At 35.9% G+C, this 16,435-nt stretch overlaps 1 protein-coding gene and 1 non-coding gene across 5 annotated transcripts in view; one reads left to right on the plus strand and one right to left on the minus strand.

Moving 5' to 3' along the window:
• VWA8 (von Willebrand factor A domain containing 8) overlaps window positions 1-16,435 on the minus strand; it is a 395,962-nt gene that overhangs the window by 325,596 nt on the left and 53,931 nt on the right. For all 4 annotated transcript variants that reach the window (XR_010150666.1, XM_003318022.7, XM_016925242.4 and 1 more), the window contains one exon: window positions 725-892. Coding sequence is in view for 3 of the 4 variants with exons in the window: in XM_003318022.7 (XP_003318070.5) it covers window positions 725-892 (168 nt within the window). In the remaining variant the exon portion in view is untranslated. The remainder of the gene's footprint in view (window positions 1-724; window positions 893-16,435) is intronic.
• Window positions 14,291-14,394, plus strand: LOC112205324 (U6 spliceosomal RNA). The gene has a single exon (XR_002939219.1). It is a non-coding gene; the product is annotated as a U6 spliceosomal RNA (small nuclear RNA).

Below are 16,435 nucleotides of genomic sequence, written 5' to 3' on the forward strand. Positions count from 1 at the left end.
TCTAGTAGAGGGAAGCAGACAACAAAGGGCACTGTATTGCATTGTAAAAACTTTTGAATTTTACTCTGAGTGGAACAAGAAGCTATCAGGGTTAGAGCATAGGAATGCCCCCAAATGGATGCATTGTTAAGGCGATCACTGACTGCTGTGTTGAGACCAGTGTCAGGAAGGAAGGATGGAAGCAGGGAGTGCAGTTAGGAGGTTCCTACAGCAACCTCGGCATGTGATGCTGGTGGCTTGGGTCATCAGAACAGGATATCCTTTAAATATTTTATTCATTTCTGTCAATACCTACTGGACCTTTAGCTTCCTAAAGCTAAAAACTGGACTTTCTTCAGCTTTGTATCCCTGGTGACCAGCACTATCTAGAAGTCATTAGCCTTTTATTAAATAGTTGTTAAGAGAAAGAAAGAAGGGGGAAAAAAGGAGATGGGAAAAGAGGAAGAAAGAGAAGAAGAAAAAATAGGAAAAAAAAAATGGAAAAGAGAATAGTTATTAGACTGACCAAAAAAAAAAAAGACAGTAAAAATCTGGGAGGTGTTTTGACAAAGTCTAAAACACAAGAGCATTATAAAGCTGTAAATTCATGACTCTAGCAATTTACCCAAGATAAGGGCCATCTGAACATCTGTCCTGATTCCAACAGAGCCATGTCTTATACAATAAAATGGCACTGCCCATAGCTTGACAGCAAAGACAAAGCAACAGGATTTTCTTTTCTTACTCGGAGAAGTTTGTCGTAACGCTCAGCAGACATCAGGAAGCGTCCATCTTCAAGCTGCATCTCTCTGTTTTCCAGCAAGTTGTTCAAAACAGGCAAAACATTCCTCTCTGCCTTTTCCAAACCTTCCAAAATGAGAGTTCTGCCTTCTGTGGCTGCACGAACTGCACACTATTTCCAAGAAACATAAAAGCAAAATGAGAATACTGAAGTTGCAGAGCTTGGCCTAACATTACTTGTAATTCAAATTTAAGTTGCAGTTCTTGTTATAGGGACCAGAAATCAATAAAACTGAGTTCCAGATCTTGTTTTGCTTTTTCTGCCTATATGATCTTAGGAAAGTGATTTTACCTCTTTGGGCCTGTTTATTCGTTTGTAAAATAAAGAGATTGAAAAAAGAGGATCTCTGAAGTTCCTTTCAGCCTTGATATTTTAGATTATATACCCAATGAAATAAAAAACTAACAGCTATCTATGAACAAGGAACATAATTAAACAAGGGCACAGATTCCACAACTGGAAAAGAAAAATGAAGATAGTTATCTGCCCTACCTATCCCACAAGCTTCTTGTAAGGATCAAAAAAGCTAGGTGAGAAGGCTTGGAGACTGTAACATTTGTAAACATAAGTCATCATCCAAATAAATTGAGGTTTTGTGTGATGATGCTGACAACATTACACACTTAGAAACAGAGAAAGAATCAGATTTTACATTGGCCAATAGCAGACTGACTTAACCAGTACTACAAGTCTTCCAATAAATTTTAAGAAAATTAGTAATGGAGAAAATTAGGAAATAAAGTAAACTGTAATACAAAAAATTACTATAGATATGAAAAAAATATTTTCCTTTAACTATAGGTCCTTAATAACATAGAAAACTACTTTTTGTCAAAATCCTTCATGTTCTGCTAAAAAAGGAAAACCTGTCATGTTTCTTCTGCACATTCAACCACAGACAGAGGATTAATGGTGCTAAATTTATACTGTTATTCCCTCCCGTAAAACTTGGCTTCATTAGTCTCCATGGCACTGCATTGTCCTAGGAAAATTGTTTTGTCTTCTCTGCCTGTCCATTAAATGTAGATGATGGCCAGAATTACATCCTTAACACATAGCTCTTCTTACCCTACTAGGACCTCCCTGAAAATCTTATTCAATCACATAGTTCCAACTACCACCTTTATGCTAATGACCCCCCAGAATCTTGGGGTTCTGAAACTCCCCCAAGTTTCAGAACCATGTAGTCTCATTAGTACCTCATATGGGGTCCCTCAGACCCCATGAGCACCTCAGGTCCCTTGTACAAAACTGAAAATACCCTATTTTCTCCAAACCTGTTTCTCTTCTTTATTTTCTATCTGGGGTGTGAGAACCATTGACCCAGGCCAGAGCCCTTGATGTTTCTTGAACTCATCCCTTTCTACCCCTTCCCTAGTTCAAGCTCTCCTTACCTCTCAGATCACCTCCCAATAGTCCAAGCTCCTTAATTTGGCATATTAGCCTATCACAATGCAGCATCTACCTACCTCTCCAACACCATCTCCTGATATTAGTTGCCTCACATGTGGTATTTCTGTGACAATAAACTGGTTATCTCCTTCTACACATGTACATACCATACTGCTTTACCAGAAAAATGTCTTTACTTATACTGACCCCTCACTTAAAATTTAATTTTCCCTATAGTAATTGTCCAAAAAAAGGATCTAAATGTTTGATGAGGGGAAAACATATCTCTATTTTTTTAAGACTTAATATCCAAATAAATTTCTGGAGTAGCAATGTACTGATTTTCCAAGTGTAGAAAAGAGGCATTGCTTAATCAAGCTTGCATACTATCCTCTTTTAATACACTGTTGAATTTTGCACTGTATAGTAGAGCTTAGTTTATTTCAAGTGTCTACATAATGTTGTAAAATGATAAACTTTATGAAAGCCATATTAGACTCAAGAGAATCATCCATTTTAAGATCAATTCATGAATAATCCCTCAAATATATCATTACTGCAATATTTTAATTCTCTTCTACCAGAGTAGCCATCTTGTTCTAGAAGCTTTATTAAAAAAAAAAAAAAAAGCATGGGTAGAAGTGACTTAGTAGTTTCTAAAGAACAACAACAACAAAAAAGAATCTCATTTTTGCTAGCTGTATAAAGGACAAAGTCATAGAAATAGATTCTGGGATATTAAAAGTCAAAATATTGGCCGGGCTCAGTGGCTCATGCCTATAATCTCAGCATTTTGGGAGGCTGAGGAGGGTGGATCACAAGGTCAGAAGTTCAAGACCAGCCTGGCCAATATTGTGAAACCCCATCTCTACTAGAAATACAAAAATTAGCCGAGTGTGGTGGCGGGCGCCTGTAATCCTAGCTACGTGGGAGGCTGAGGCAGGAGAATGACTGGAACCCAGGAGGCAGAGGTTGCAATGAGCCAAGATCGCACCCCTACACTCCAGCCTGGGCGACAGAGCAAGAATACAAACTACTTCTTATAAAAATTCACATTTCAGTTAAGGTTTCAATTAAGCTTTTGTTCACAAAAATATATTTACTTCAAGAAAGCATAGCTCAGAACAAAAAAGAAATTAATTGTTATCATAATCTAGGGTAATATTATTTCAAGAAATCTAAAACTTTTAGCAATCTTTCTTATACGACAGACTAAATATTGCATTTGACTTTTTAAAAACTCCATAGGGATGAAAACCCACATTCTTTGAGATAAAACTAGAAATATACAGATCAAAATGTAATGGTTCACCATCTATGGGCCACAAAAAGCAAAGTCTTGACAACATAGGACAACAACAAACACTGCAGCTCCACTTTCATTCATCTCAGGTGTACTGTGGTCTGCTATGCATTGACTCTCTTCAAAGGAATTCAGAACAAGCTATGCAGAGAGATCAAAAACAGAAGCTAAATACACAAGGTTTTTTTTCCATCTACTCTAATGGCAGTACTGTGACCACAAAGTTGAAAAAGTAGGGATAGATGGAAAAAAGATAACACAATTTAATGATCTCTTGAAAATCTGGTCAATGCTGCAACTTTTCTCCATAGTCAAATGCATGCAGGTATATGTATAGAGCAGAGACCTCAATTTAAGAATCTCTACTACTAACGAATGATAGAAATAGAAAATCATCAATTTTGCAAACACCATAGTAGTAACTGCTGCAGTCAAGAATCCAAAATGGATGGTAAAATTAGTGGGTAAGTATATTATGAGAAACAGGATATTTGTATATACTCAAATATCTCCTCACAAAATATTTTAAAATGACAAAGTGAAAAATAATACAACACTGGAGAAACCTAGCAGATACCACCTTAATTAACCAAGTGATCAAAGTCAATGTGACCAGTAATGAGCTATATCAATCTCACATACCAGACTTCTAATATGATACCCTGAGATGGGCACAACATCACTTTTATATTATTCTTGCTAAAAATGCATCATTTCAATCAAATCATAAGGAAACATCAGACAAATCTAAATTGAGCAACATTTTGCAAAATAATTGGCCATGAGGAGGAAAAAGGAGATGGCTGCTGCAGGGACTTGGTTGGGGACAGTGTGGGAGATAACAGTCTTTTTTTTTAATGATTCAAAAACTTGAGCATGTTTAAATGATGAAGAGGAGCTAGTAGAGGAATACAGAAAAGAGATGTATAATTATTGAAATAAAACTAAAAGAGTTGCTACTAGATGTTGGAGATAGTTTGGTCTGTTTACTGAGTGGGAACATGGTAGGGCCTACAAGTTTATAACTGATACATATCAGGCGCTTCCAAGTATACTATTTAATTTAACCCTATGACAGTCCTCTGAGGTACACAATATTTTACCCAATTTACTGGAAGAGAGGTTATATAATTTGAAAATTGCATGGCTAAAATTTTAGCCTGTCCTTAAATTGAAAGAAAACGAGTAGAGTAAGAACTAAAAAAAGTCATTAAATAATCACATCTAGAGGTTATTAGTAATCTCAGAGAGTCTGGTTTTACCAGGCATAGGAATTTGCTGTGTTATCTATGCAGAGAAACGAAACCAAACACACACAAAACATCTCTACACACACAAAATACTCCGTTCAACATAGAGCATACATGGTCATACAGCAGTGCAATCTGCCTCAAAGTCTTCTAGAGATAACTACAATTACATTTCCCCAAATCAACATTGTTTTTCAAATCATCATCAACTCAGCAATGAAACTAACCACCTGCCTAAAAATATCTGAAAAGAGAGGTAGTTAACAGAAAAGGCTCATTAGTCTTTTAAGTCAACCTAACCCACTAATTGTGCTATTATCCTCATGTGACTTAATTAAGAACTGTGATACATCCTGTTTGCTAAATTGTTTTCAAGATATAACAAACTTCAGTTTAAGCCTCTTTTCATTTGTTTTACTTGAAAATTTTCTTTTTTTTTTTTTTTTTTTTTTTAGTTTTTCTTACAAAAACATTTACCAAAGCTCTTTCTTTCTCCCAAAAAATCTTAATGTAAAAAAAACCAATTAGGCAAAGATCCAGTTTCTGACAGTGGCTTCTAAATGTTTCTAACTTTCCTTTAATAATCCATTAGACAAATTGCCAGGAAAATTCTGTAAAAGAAGAGCAATTAGGAGTGAGTTTAATTTAGGAATACAAAGAACCATGACTAGATAGGCAAATCAATAAAACAGAATTTAAGAAGGTATGCTAGTCTCTCTAGAAATGTAATGTATGAACAAGAAACTCGTGTAAATGAAAGAGGTTAGAGAGATTTGATATAACTGTCTTGCACTGTTGGAAAAAAATTTTTTTTGCTATTATTACATGTATTACCTTTCCTATATAAGGAAACTAGTTAATAAAAATGATTAAACATTTTAAAATATAAGAAAAGTACACTTCAAATTAGTAGAAATTAGGAATTTGGAAAAGAAATCCAAATGAATTTAAAAATTTAATGCTAAAGGTAAAATCATGTAATTACTGGATAATCATATAAGTGACTTTTTGAAAATAATCTTAAATTGGGAAAAATCTTTCCAATAACTCAAAGGCAGATACCATTAAGAAAAAGATTAATAGATATGACTACATTCAAATTGGTCTATACAGCAAAAAATATCTCAAACTAAAAGACTGAAAACTTGTAAGATGTTTGTAACATATACAATAAAGACCACATAAATATCTTTAGTATAAATTGAATTTTTATAGATTATTAAGAAAATTAACAATACCCCTATAAAATGCAAATTAGCAACACAAAAATATATATTCAACTTCACTGGTTATTAGAGAGCTAAAGGTAAAACATGATATTTTTAGACTTTCAAATTGGCAAGGATTAAAAAAGAATGATAATATCCAGTGTCAGTAAGATTAAGATGAAACCAGAACTCTCATTCATGGTTGGTCGGAGTGCAAAATGATAAGCTTATGGAGAGTAACTTAGAAAGATATATAAAAATGTAAATGGCTATGTTATTAACCCAGAAATTCTACTTCAATAAATTTATCTAAAGGAAATGATAAGTGTACAATGATGTGTATTATCCAGTCATCAAAACACTGTTTTATAATTACAAATGAACCCAAAAACCGCAAATGCCAATCTGTGGAGGATTGGCAAAAAATTGTGGTAATTCAATATGATGGACTTCTACACAGATATTAAAAATAATGATATCTCCATCTTTACCTGTGAAAAGGTCCACAATATGTTGTTTACTCAAAAAGCTGTAACTCCCTTTCCAGGACTAAGCGAATAAGGAAAGAGAATAAGAGGACAAATATTGAGAACATACAAGGAACTCAAATCAATTGCAAAAAAAAAAGATTTAAAAATGGGTAAAGGATCTGAACAGACATTTCTCAAAAGAAGACGTACAGATGGCCAGTAAGGAAATGCCCAACATCACTAATCACCAGAGAAATGCAATGAAAACCACAATGAGACCTCTCACCCCAGTTAGAATGGCTACTGTGAAAAAGAGAAAAAGTAACGGATGTTGATGAGGATGTGGAGAAAAGAGAAGTCTTACACACTGTTGATGGAAATGTAAATTAGTACAGCCATTATAAAAAACAATATGGAGGTTCTTCAAAAGTTTAAAAGAGGAGCTATCATCTGATCCAGCAATATATGGACTGAATACATGTATTAAAGTATTGTGTCCGAAATTGGTGGGTTCTTGGTCTCACTGACTTCAAGAATGAAGTCGCAGACCCTCGCGGTGAGTGTTACAGCTCTTAAGGCTGCGCGTCTGGAGTTGTTTGTTCCTCCCGGTGGGCTCGTGGTCTCGCTGGCTTCAGGAGTGAAGCTGCAGACCTTCCCTGTGAGTGTTACAGCTCATAAAAGCAGTGTGGACCCAAATAGTGGGCAGTAGCAAGATTTATTGCAAAGAGCAAAAAAACAAAGCTTCCACAGTGTGGAAGGGAACCCGAGCGGGTTGCCACTGCTGGCTCCGGCAGCCTGCTTTTATTCTCTTAGCTGGCCCCCACCCACATCCTGCTGATTGGTAGAGCCCAGTGGTCTGTTTTGACAGGGCGCTGACTGGTGCGTTTACAATCCCTGAGCTAGACACAAAGGTTCTCCACATCCCCACCAGATTAGCTAGATACAGTGTTGACACAAAGGTTCTCCAAGGCCCCACCAGAATAGCTAGATACAGAGTGTCGATTGGTGCATTCACAAACCCTGAGCTAGACACAGGGTGCTGATTGGTGTGTTTACAAATCTTGAGCTAGATACTGAGTGCCGATTGGTGTATTTACAATCCCTGAGCTACACATAAAGGTTCTCCAAGGCCCCACCAGAGCAGCTAGATACAGAGTGTCGATTGGTGCACTCACAAACCCTGAGCTAGACACCTGGTGCTGATTGGTGTGTTTATAATCCCTGAGCTAGACATAAAGACTCTCCACGTCCCCAGGAGACCAGGTGGCTTCACCCAGTGGATCCCGCACCGGGGCTGCAGGTGGAGCTGCCTGCCAGTCCTGCGCCATGCGCTGGCACTCCTCAGCCCTTGGGCGGTCGATGGGACTGGGCGCCGTGGAGCAGGGGGCGGCATTCGTCCGGGAGGCTCGGGCTGCACAGGAACCCACGGAGGCGGGGGAAGGCTCAGGCATGGCGGGCTGCAGTCCCGAGGCCTGCCCCGCGGGAAGGCAGCTAAGGCCGGCGAGAAATCGAGCGCAGCGCCGGTGGGCTGGCACTGCTGGGGGACCCAGTACACCCTCCGCAGCCGCTGGCCCGGGTGCTAAGTCCCTCGTTGCCCGGGGCCAGCAGGGCCGGCCGGCTGCTCCGAGTGCTGGGCCCGCCAAGCCCACGCCCACTCGGAACTCCAGCTGGCCCGCAAGCGCCGCGCGCAGCCCCGGTTCCCGCTCGCCCCTCTTCCTCCACACCTCCCTGCAAGCTGAGGGAGCCGGCTCTGGCCTTGGCCAGCCCAGAAAGGGGCTCCCACAGTGCAGCGGTGGGCTGAAGGGCTCCTCAAGTGCCGCCAAAGTGGGAACCCAGGCAGAGGAGGTGCCGAGAGCAAGCGAGGGCTCTGAGGACTGCCAGCACCCTGTCACCTCTCAGTATCACTCTATATCCTGTGAAAATGGACTATTGTCAACTAAAAAGGAAAATTAATAAATGAAAAATCTTCCCAACCTTTTTTCTGATTAATTCAATTTAAATTATTTATTAATTTTACACACTATCTAAATGGCAACAAGAATGGATGTTTTATAGTGCAACTGAATCCAGAGGCAAGAATATTATAAGGGGATTGCAAATGTGTAAGGGTGGTATAATTTTTAGAAAACAAATTAAAAGACAAAAATGAATCGCCCAAGATTTTAAAATTTTCTCCCTATTTGCCCTTTGGTTACACAGTTGTAGACCCAGAACATATGAAAATTAAACTTTAAAAATATAAATAAGAATACTAGCCAAAAGGAGAAAATCTTGAGAAGATGCTCTTTGGAAACAAAATCTGAAACGCTCAATTTTCAGAACTAATACTAGTTAGTTACTATTTCAGTATCACTTTGCTTCCTGGTTCTTCCTTAAAATAGCCTATAAAATCATTAAAATACTTAATCAGTACTATCAAAAAGTACTATCAAACTTTATAAATATGACTACATTTGTAAAGAATAAATTTTAAAAATAAGCAACTGAATAGAACAAATGGCAAGTCCATTAAGTAATATAGCAACAACGTACTGTGCCATACCATATATCTCAGACTCAACTGGACAGAAAAAAGTAAATGTTACAAGTTTTCTGCCCAACAGAGGCCCAAGCATCTTAACCTCCTTACATCAATACCCACTTTGCCTCATTTGCATAGCATGTAAGTGTGGGGGTACAATCTTGAAGTATTCTTGTTCTTTCATACCTACGTTTCATCTCCCCAGTGGATTCTTAGCTCTACGAAGGATGAGAACCCTGTCTTTTACGGCATACTGGTACAAAACTGGCTCACAGCAGGCTATTAGCATTTATGGAATAAACATGCAACCACTCAGTTAAAAGATGCTGTTATGTAAGGTTAGGAAGAATTTTTGTAGGAAGGATGATAGTTATCTATGCCTACACTTGTTATGAAAACAGAATAGAACAAGTTTATCAGCATGAGAGATTTAGGCTAGATAGTTGGAAGATTTTTCTATACAGGTTGTAACATAAAATAATTGTAGTATAATTTTTTTGAAATCTTTTTTAAAAAGGAGCAATATACGTATTTTTTTAATGTGGAATGACTAGTTGTAATCATTCCTCAAAGTAGAAATTAGACCATCTATAAGGAGCTCTTCTTGTCCTTCAAGCTACAGAACTTCCAGAGACCTAATTTTCTCAAATAGAATTCAGAAAAAAATGCAGCAGGATCCTTCTGGCCCAGCCATCTCCTATCACAGCTTTAACCACTCAACACATGGACATGAAAGATTTCAAGATAAAAGTAGGTGTGTGACCTAAAATCAAAAAGTATCTAAGTCCCTGTTCTAGATTTGCTTCTGATTTGATATAAGACCTTAGGCAAACAATTAATCTGGATGTCTTTGTCCTCATTTACAAAATAAGAATATCCTCAAGGGGTATTATACAGTGTAACAGTTTAAGAGTCAAAGCAGTACTGCAAAAAAAAATTTAAAGTAACTGAACCTACTAAAATATAAACTATTATTAATGTAGTCATTATTTAATAAAAATAGAGTCCATAAAGCTTCAAATTTACTCAAAATAGCTACAGTGTAAAAGTACTGAGGAAGCTAAAGAAAAATTTTTTAAATTACATTTCAAGTTCTTCATTTTAACATATCAGAATAGAATCGGATTGATTTTTGGTTGCTCTACCATTTACTTATTATAGGTGACTTAGATTACTCACTGAGCCTCCATTTCTCTCTAAAACTAGGCTCATTTTGGTGCTTATCTCATAGACTGTGTTGCAGATTAAATCAGATAACTTTGGGCACACAGTAAACCTTAAAAAACAATTAGTTGCTATTACTGTTATGAATACAATCATCATTGTCACTGTCATCATGATCATCACTTTTTTTTTTTTTTTTTTTTTTTTTTTTTTTTTTTTTTACAAGCAGAGTCTCACTTTGTTACCCAGGCTGGATTGCAATGACTCAATCATAGCTCACTGTAACCTTGAACTCCTGGCCTCAAGTGATCCACCCACCTGGCCTCCTCAAGGGTTGGAATTACAGGCATGAGCCACTGCACTCAGCTCATCATCACTTTTTTAGAGAAGTAGCATAATATGGTAAAAGAACCTGAGCTTTGTAATTGGACAGAGCCTGGTTCAAATTTTACCTCTGCTATTTATCAGTTGTACAACCATCACCTTCTAAGCCCCTGTTACTTAATCTGTAAGATGGAAAAGTCATCTTCCTCCTAAGGATGTTCTGAGAATTAAATGCAATAATACGAAGCACCTAGCACAACGTAGGTCTCCCAATAAAAGTTTCCTTTTCATCTCTCTCTTTTCTTTCAAAACAAATTACACGCATCTGTCAAACAGTTAACATTATACAAGTAGGCCAGTCGCAGTGGCTCACGCACGTTGGGAGGCCGAGGTATGCGGATCACCTGAGGTCAGTTCGAAACCAGCCTGGCCAACATGGCAAAACCATGTCTCCATGAAAAAATACAAAAATTACCCAAACGTGGTGGTGCGCACCTGTAGTCCCAGTTACTCGGGAGGCTGAGGCACGAGAATTGCTTGTACCCAGGAGGCAGAGGTTGCAGTGAGCCGAGATCATGCCACTGCACTCCAGCCTGGGTGACAGAACAAGACTCCATCTCAAAAAAAAAAAAAAAAAAATATATATATATATATACACACACATATATATTTGCATACATATATATGCAAATAGAAAGGAGTTCTTCTGAGTATGATAGCAACATAACAAGGAGCAAACACTTGAGTTCTAACACAGAGGCCACAGTAAACAGAGAGAGATCTTCCCCGACTGTCCAAGTGCAAATTAGGATGTATTTTTAAATAATGATGTGGTTATTTGTACTAGTGAAAAGTGAGAAAGAACCTGAATAACCAATAATATAAAAAGGTAGAAAAAATAGGAATGTTAAATAAATAACAGCATACCTATCTGATGAAATATTGTACGGATACTAAAAATCATATCTTTGAGTAACATCTAATGTCAAAAGGAGATGCTCCTGATAAAATGCCAGGTTTTTAAAAAACACTATAAACTTTATATACATAGTATACCATTTTTGTAAAAATTATACATTATACATTATAAACAGATATGCACATAGACAGAAAGAAATACAGAAAATATTCATACTGCTGGTCTTGAAGAAGAATACAGCAAGTAATTTTTCAGTTCTTTCGTATGCTTTTTAGTATTTACTCTATTATGCTACCCTTCTTTACTGTTTGGTTTCCCCAACTAAAACATAAACTCTATAACAACAGAGATTTTTGGTTTATTTGTTCACTGCATCTGGATAATGCCTTGCACATATCAATCATTCAATATATATTTGTTAATAAATACAAATATTATATGCATTTATATCAAATGAGCATTTATGACTTGCATAATCAGAAAAAATAAACTTTACTTTGGAAACAATATAAATTCCCTATTACATATTATTATTAACCTAATTCTCGCCTTCAAAGGTAGCAGTTGAGTTTAAACCTCTTGCTTTATCACCAATCATCCTTAGTTTTAGGTGAGAATTAGTGAAGAGCTTAATGGCCATCACCAACAACTCAGGATTTGGGTGTTTCCAGCTGATATGTCAATTCGTAATAACCTGGATACCAGTCATAGGTGCGTACAATGGGAATGATACTGAAAATCCCAAACTTTCTCCCAATACCCACCAGAGAGCCACAGGTACTTTTTCACCTATATTGGGCCATCAAGTTACAGGGATCACCTAACAGTGAATAAAAATACTGCCCGTCCTTTCAGCCCAAACATCAAATTCAATGGTTAAGAACACTGAATAAATAAAAAGGAATTTTTAAATAAAATAAATGCAAAGGCCTTTCGGTGTAACAAATATATGTCTAGCTGGTAGTCAACTGGCAAATTCATCTGTCTAGAATTCAAATGGAAATTATCCACTGTGATGACTCAAAATAGATGTCAAAAAGGCAAACATCCATAGAAAACCCCACCTGGTGTTTTCATGAATAAATTAAGGCCAGAGCCCACTTATTCTTAATTTAGTTAAAATTGTAATAAGGTTGATTATCCAAAGAAGAAATCTACCATCAATATATGTGTCACTTATGTTCCAGACAGTTTTTAGGTGCCTGAGATGAGCAAGATAGACAGTTATATTCTAGCGGGGGAGGAGAGACAACAAACATGGGAGCAGGGAAATAGGTAAGTTCAGAGAGTGCTAAGTGCTCTGGAGATAATATCATGTACGATGACAGCCTGGTGCGGCATGGTATATTTGGAAAGGGGGTAGGCATGGCCAGTGGCTACTTTAGCTAAGAAATTTATAACCTGAATTACAAGGAGGCAAGAATATAAAGTACAAAGAGAAACTCACAACAAGCAGAGGAAACACCAAGTACAAAGGAAGGCAACTGCAGCTGCAGCCTGTAAGGCAAGGAGTAAAAGGAAAGGTGGTAGACAAACATTCGATCCTATAGAGTGATGTAGGCCATATTACAGGGTTTGGATCTTACGGTGGATGTAATGGGACATTACTGCATGGCTTTAAGCAGCAAGGAACTGGTAGGATCTGATTATGAACAGCACAGTAAGGAATACTAACTGCAAGGAAATAAGATAAAATAAAAATATGAAAATCAGATAAGACCTCAAAACGTCATCTGAAGCAATAAAGAAAGGACTAACATTCCTGCACCTCAATCACGGGCTCCGATCACGGGCTCCGAAGGTATCAGTGGGATTAGAGCACAGTAAATAACAGATGCTCATCAGAATGACTAGGATTCACCAACAAAACATAAGAGTATAAAATGCTGCCAAGGTAAGACACTTAAAATATTTTATAAACTTTATAAACTAAAATATATATCATCTAAAAATATTCTTTTTAGAAGGGCCAAAGGACTGTATAACTTCAGAAAGTTTCGTCTAAATAATTTACTATAATGGTCCAACAAATAAATCTTTAGATAATTGATAAATTTAGTTTCCTAAAACAATTTCTAAAAAGCTAAAGTGTTAAGCTCTCCTTAAAATAATAAACACATTTAAAAATCCATTTTCTCTTCCTTACTATTTGCAAATTATAAAATTCATTTTAAAAATATATTTTTAAATCCATACTCTACCAAGCAAAGCCAGTTCTTTCACCATTATTTAAATATATTCCTGACTCCTCACCTCTACTTAGGCCATTGTTTCAGCTTCTAATCCCTTTACCCAGCTCCTCACTATTCCAGCTCAAATCCCATCCCTCACTCTTATCTTCTCTGAGTATAGAAAAGAGGCAATTTTTTTAAAACCTTGTCAATTGGGGGTGGTGTGGGGTTTACAGCACCCTTATGTGTAACTATCATGGGAGCAGAAATGTAAGCAATCAAAAGCTGTATGCTTAAAAAATATCCTGAATTTTAAATTTTATTATTTGTATTAACTGCAATATTCCAGATTTACTGTTTAGTAGCCTAAATCTTCACATAAGTTTTAAATGTATTAAAATTTTAGGGATTACCAGACCATATATTTTAGAAAATTAACCCAATATGAAATTTAAAAAATTAAACACCCTTAATCAAATAACTCTATCCACTATTCCAAACAGCTTGCAAAGAAGTTCAGTGGAAATGATCCTGTGAATTAATATCTACCCTTTCTAAAAGATAACCAACTGGAAAAAGAAATTAGGACTTTCCTGTTACCTTTCTTACCATGTGAAAAATGCAGGTTGTTCATTCTAAAAATAAATATAAGCTTTTGAATAAAAATATATTTTTATAATGTGGATATTATGTGAATCACTAGGTTTGGAATAAATACCATTAAATTGAGAGTCGAAGTCAACAAGATAGAAATATAAATTCAAATTCATATTTCAAAAGGCACTTAGTGCTTGCTTCCGCAGCACATATACTAAAATTGGAATGATACAAAGATTAGCATGACCCCTCCTCAAGGATGACATGCAAATTCATAAAGCATTCCATTTTTTTTTAAGGGACTTCTTCACAAAGAAAACACAGCAGGGGTCTTAAAAACGTTTGAAATGATGAATACAAGAACCTCTTGGCTACAAGAGAGAATTTTCCATTACAAAACTGGAAAGTTAGATACAAAATTATTAGTAATGGTTGTTACCTATTACCATTTATAGGTAATGTACATGAGCACAAAGAGCTCTTTAAAAATTCCCTGGTAAAATTATACTATAGAATTATATCTGATAATTCTATTCTTTGTTTTAAAATTTGACTATAAATTATTTAACATTTTTAATTTGCATTTTAATGTAAGAACTTTGAATCTAAAAGACAAACATAAAAATGGCTAACTATACTACAGTGCAATAAAGAAACTAAATCATCTTCCCTCCCCAACCTTTTAATCTGGAACCATTCCTTACCTGTTTTGACTTTTAGGACATTGAACATTTTTTAGGAGTCCAAGTTGTTGTCTTACAGACTATCACACATTCTAGATCAGTCTGATTGTTAATGTTAAACGTTTTTAGTAAGAGTACTACATTGGTAATGCTGTAGTACTCTTAGTAAACCTGTTGGAGTGCTCTTACCCTGTAGAGGTAAACCCTCATTGAATCACATCAGCATTCACATCATGATAATTCTGTTGTATGAGTTGGTTAATGGAGCCAATGCCAGATCTCATCATTGTAAAGGTACATTATTTTTTCCCATTTGTAATCAGAAGTAATCTATGAAGTGAACTTTTGGCATTATGTAAACAAAATGGGTTCCTTTAAAATTTGTTTATGTGCTCTGTCTGTGAAGGATTACTTTTTAATTATGGGAAATCTGAACTTCTCAGACATTCCGACTAGATGATGCTAAATTTTTTTGAAAGCCATCATTTAAGGTAGTGTCTGCCAAATCTCTCCATTTTAAGTGCATTTTTTTCTTTTGTAATTAATAAGTAACACATGAGGCCATGTGAATATCCTATTCCTCAAAAACTTTCCACTCAGTGATTTTTTACAATTACAGTCTTTTAATTATAACGTAACAGTGTGCCCATGCTAAAGTTTCAAATGTAAAGAACTACGAAAGTCTCTTCCTTATCCTACTCCAGACTCCAACTCACACTTCTGTAACATACTTTATGTACACTCTGTTAACTGCTCCTTGTGCATCCTTCTGGAAGTTTTCAATGTGTAAACAAACATATATGCATTTCTTGTCTTCTTTTTACCACAAATGGGATCACAGTATACATATTGTCTTATAAATTTATTTTTTTCACTTAATTTATCCTGCACATCTTTCCTATCAGTACGTACACATTCATCTCATTCTTTTTAATAACTAAAGAGTATTCTACTTACCATTATTTCATTAGTCTCTTTAAGTATACATCACTCTGTTCATTCACAGTTTTATACAATTTCAAACAATGTTACATTAAACATCCTTGTACATATAATTTTTCATGTTTTATGTGAATACACTTGACTAAAATTTCTAGAAACATAACTGTTGAGTCCAAATGCATGTGTAATTTCTTTTCTTTTGATAAATATTGCCAAACTTTCTTTTTAAATTGCATTAATTTCTGCTGCCATCAACAGCAATGCTGTTTTCTCATCTCTTCTTCCTCATTAATACTGGACATTAGCAAATTCTTTAATCTTTGCCAATCTGAGAGGTAAAAGAAAAATAGCAGCTGACAGTCTTTTAATTTTTATTTTTGTAAATAAGAAAGTCAAGCATCTTTTCATGAAATTATTGAATATTTGAAATATTTTCTCTATGAATTGCTTATTTATAGGCTCTATCCTTTTTCTATTAAATACTCCTAAGAACAATATTTTAAACAATGTATTTGAAGAAGTGTAAAACAAGTTTCATTATAATGTTCATAAAACATTATGTTAGTTGGTAATCTGTACCTAAGATACTCTCCCACCAGAGAAAAAGCTATAGTTTCTGGAAGTGTATACTCTTACTACCTTTAATACCCCTTTACCCAAGTGACCTATCGATTGAAAATACTTTAATAAATATGCTAGAGAATCTCCTA

The sequence above is a fragment of the Pan troglodytes genome, chromosome 14 (genome assembly GCF_028858775.2).
Source record: "Pan troglodytes isolate AG18354 chromosome 14, NHGRI_mPanTro3-v2.0_pri, whole genome shotgun sequence".
Classification (NCBI taxonomy): domain Eukaryota; kingdom Metazoa; phylum Chordata; class Mammalia; order Primates; family Hominidae; genus Pan; species Pan troglodytes.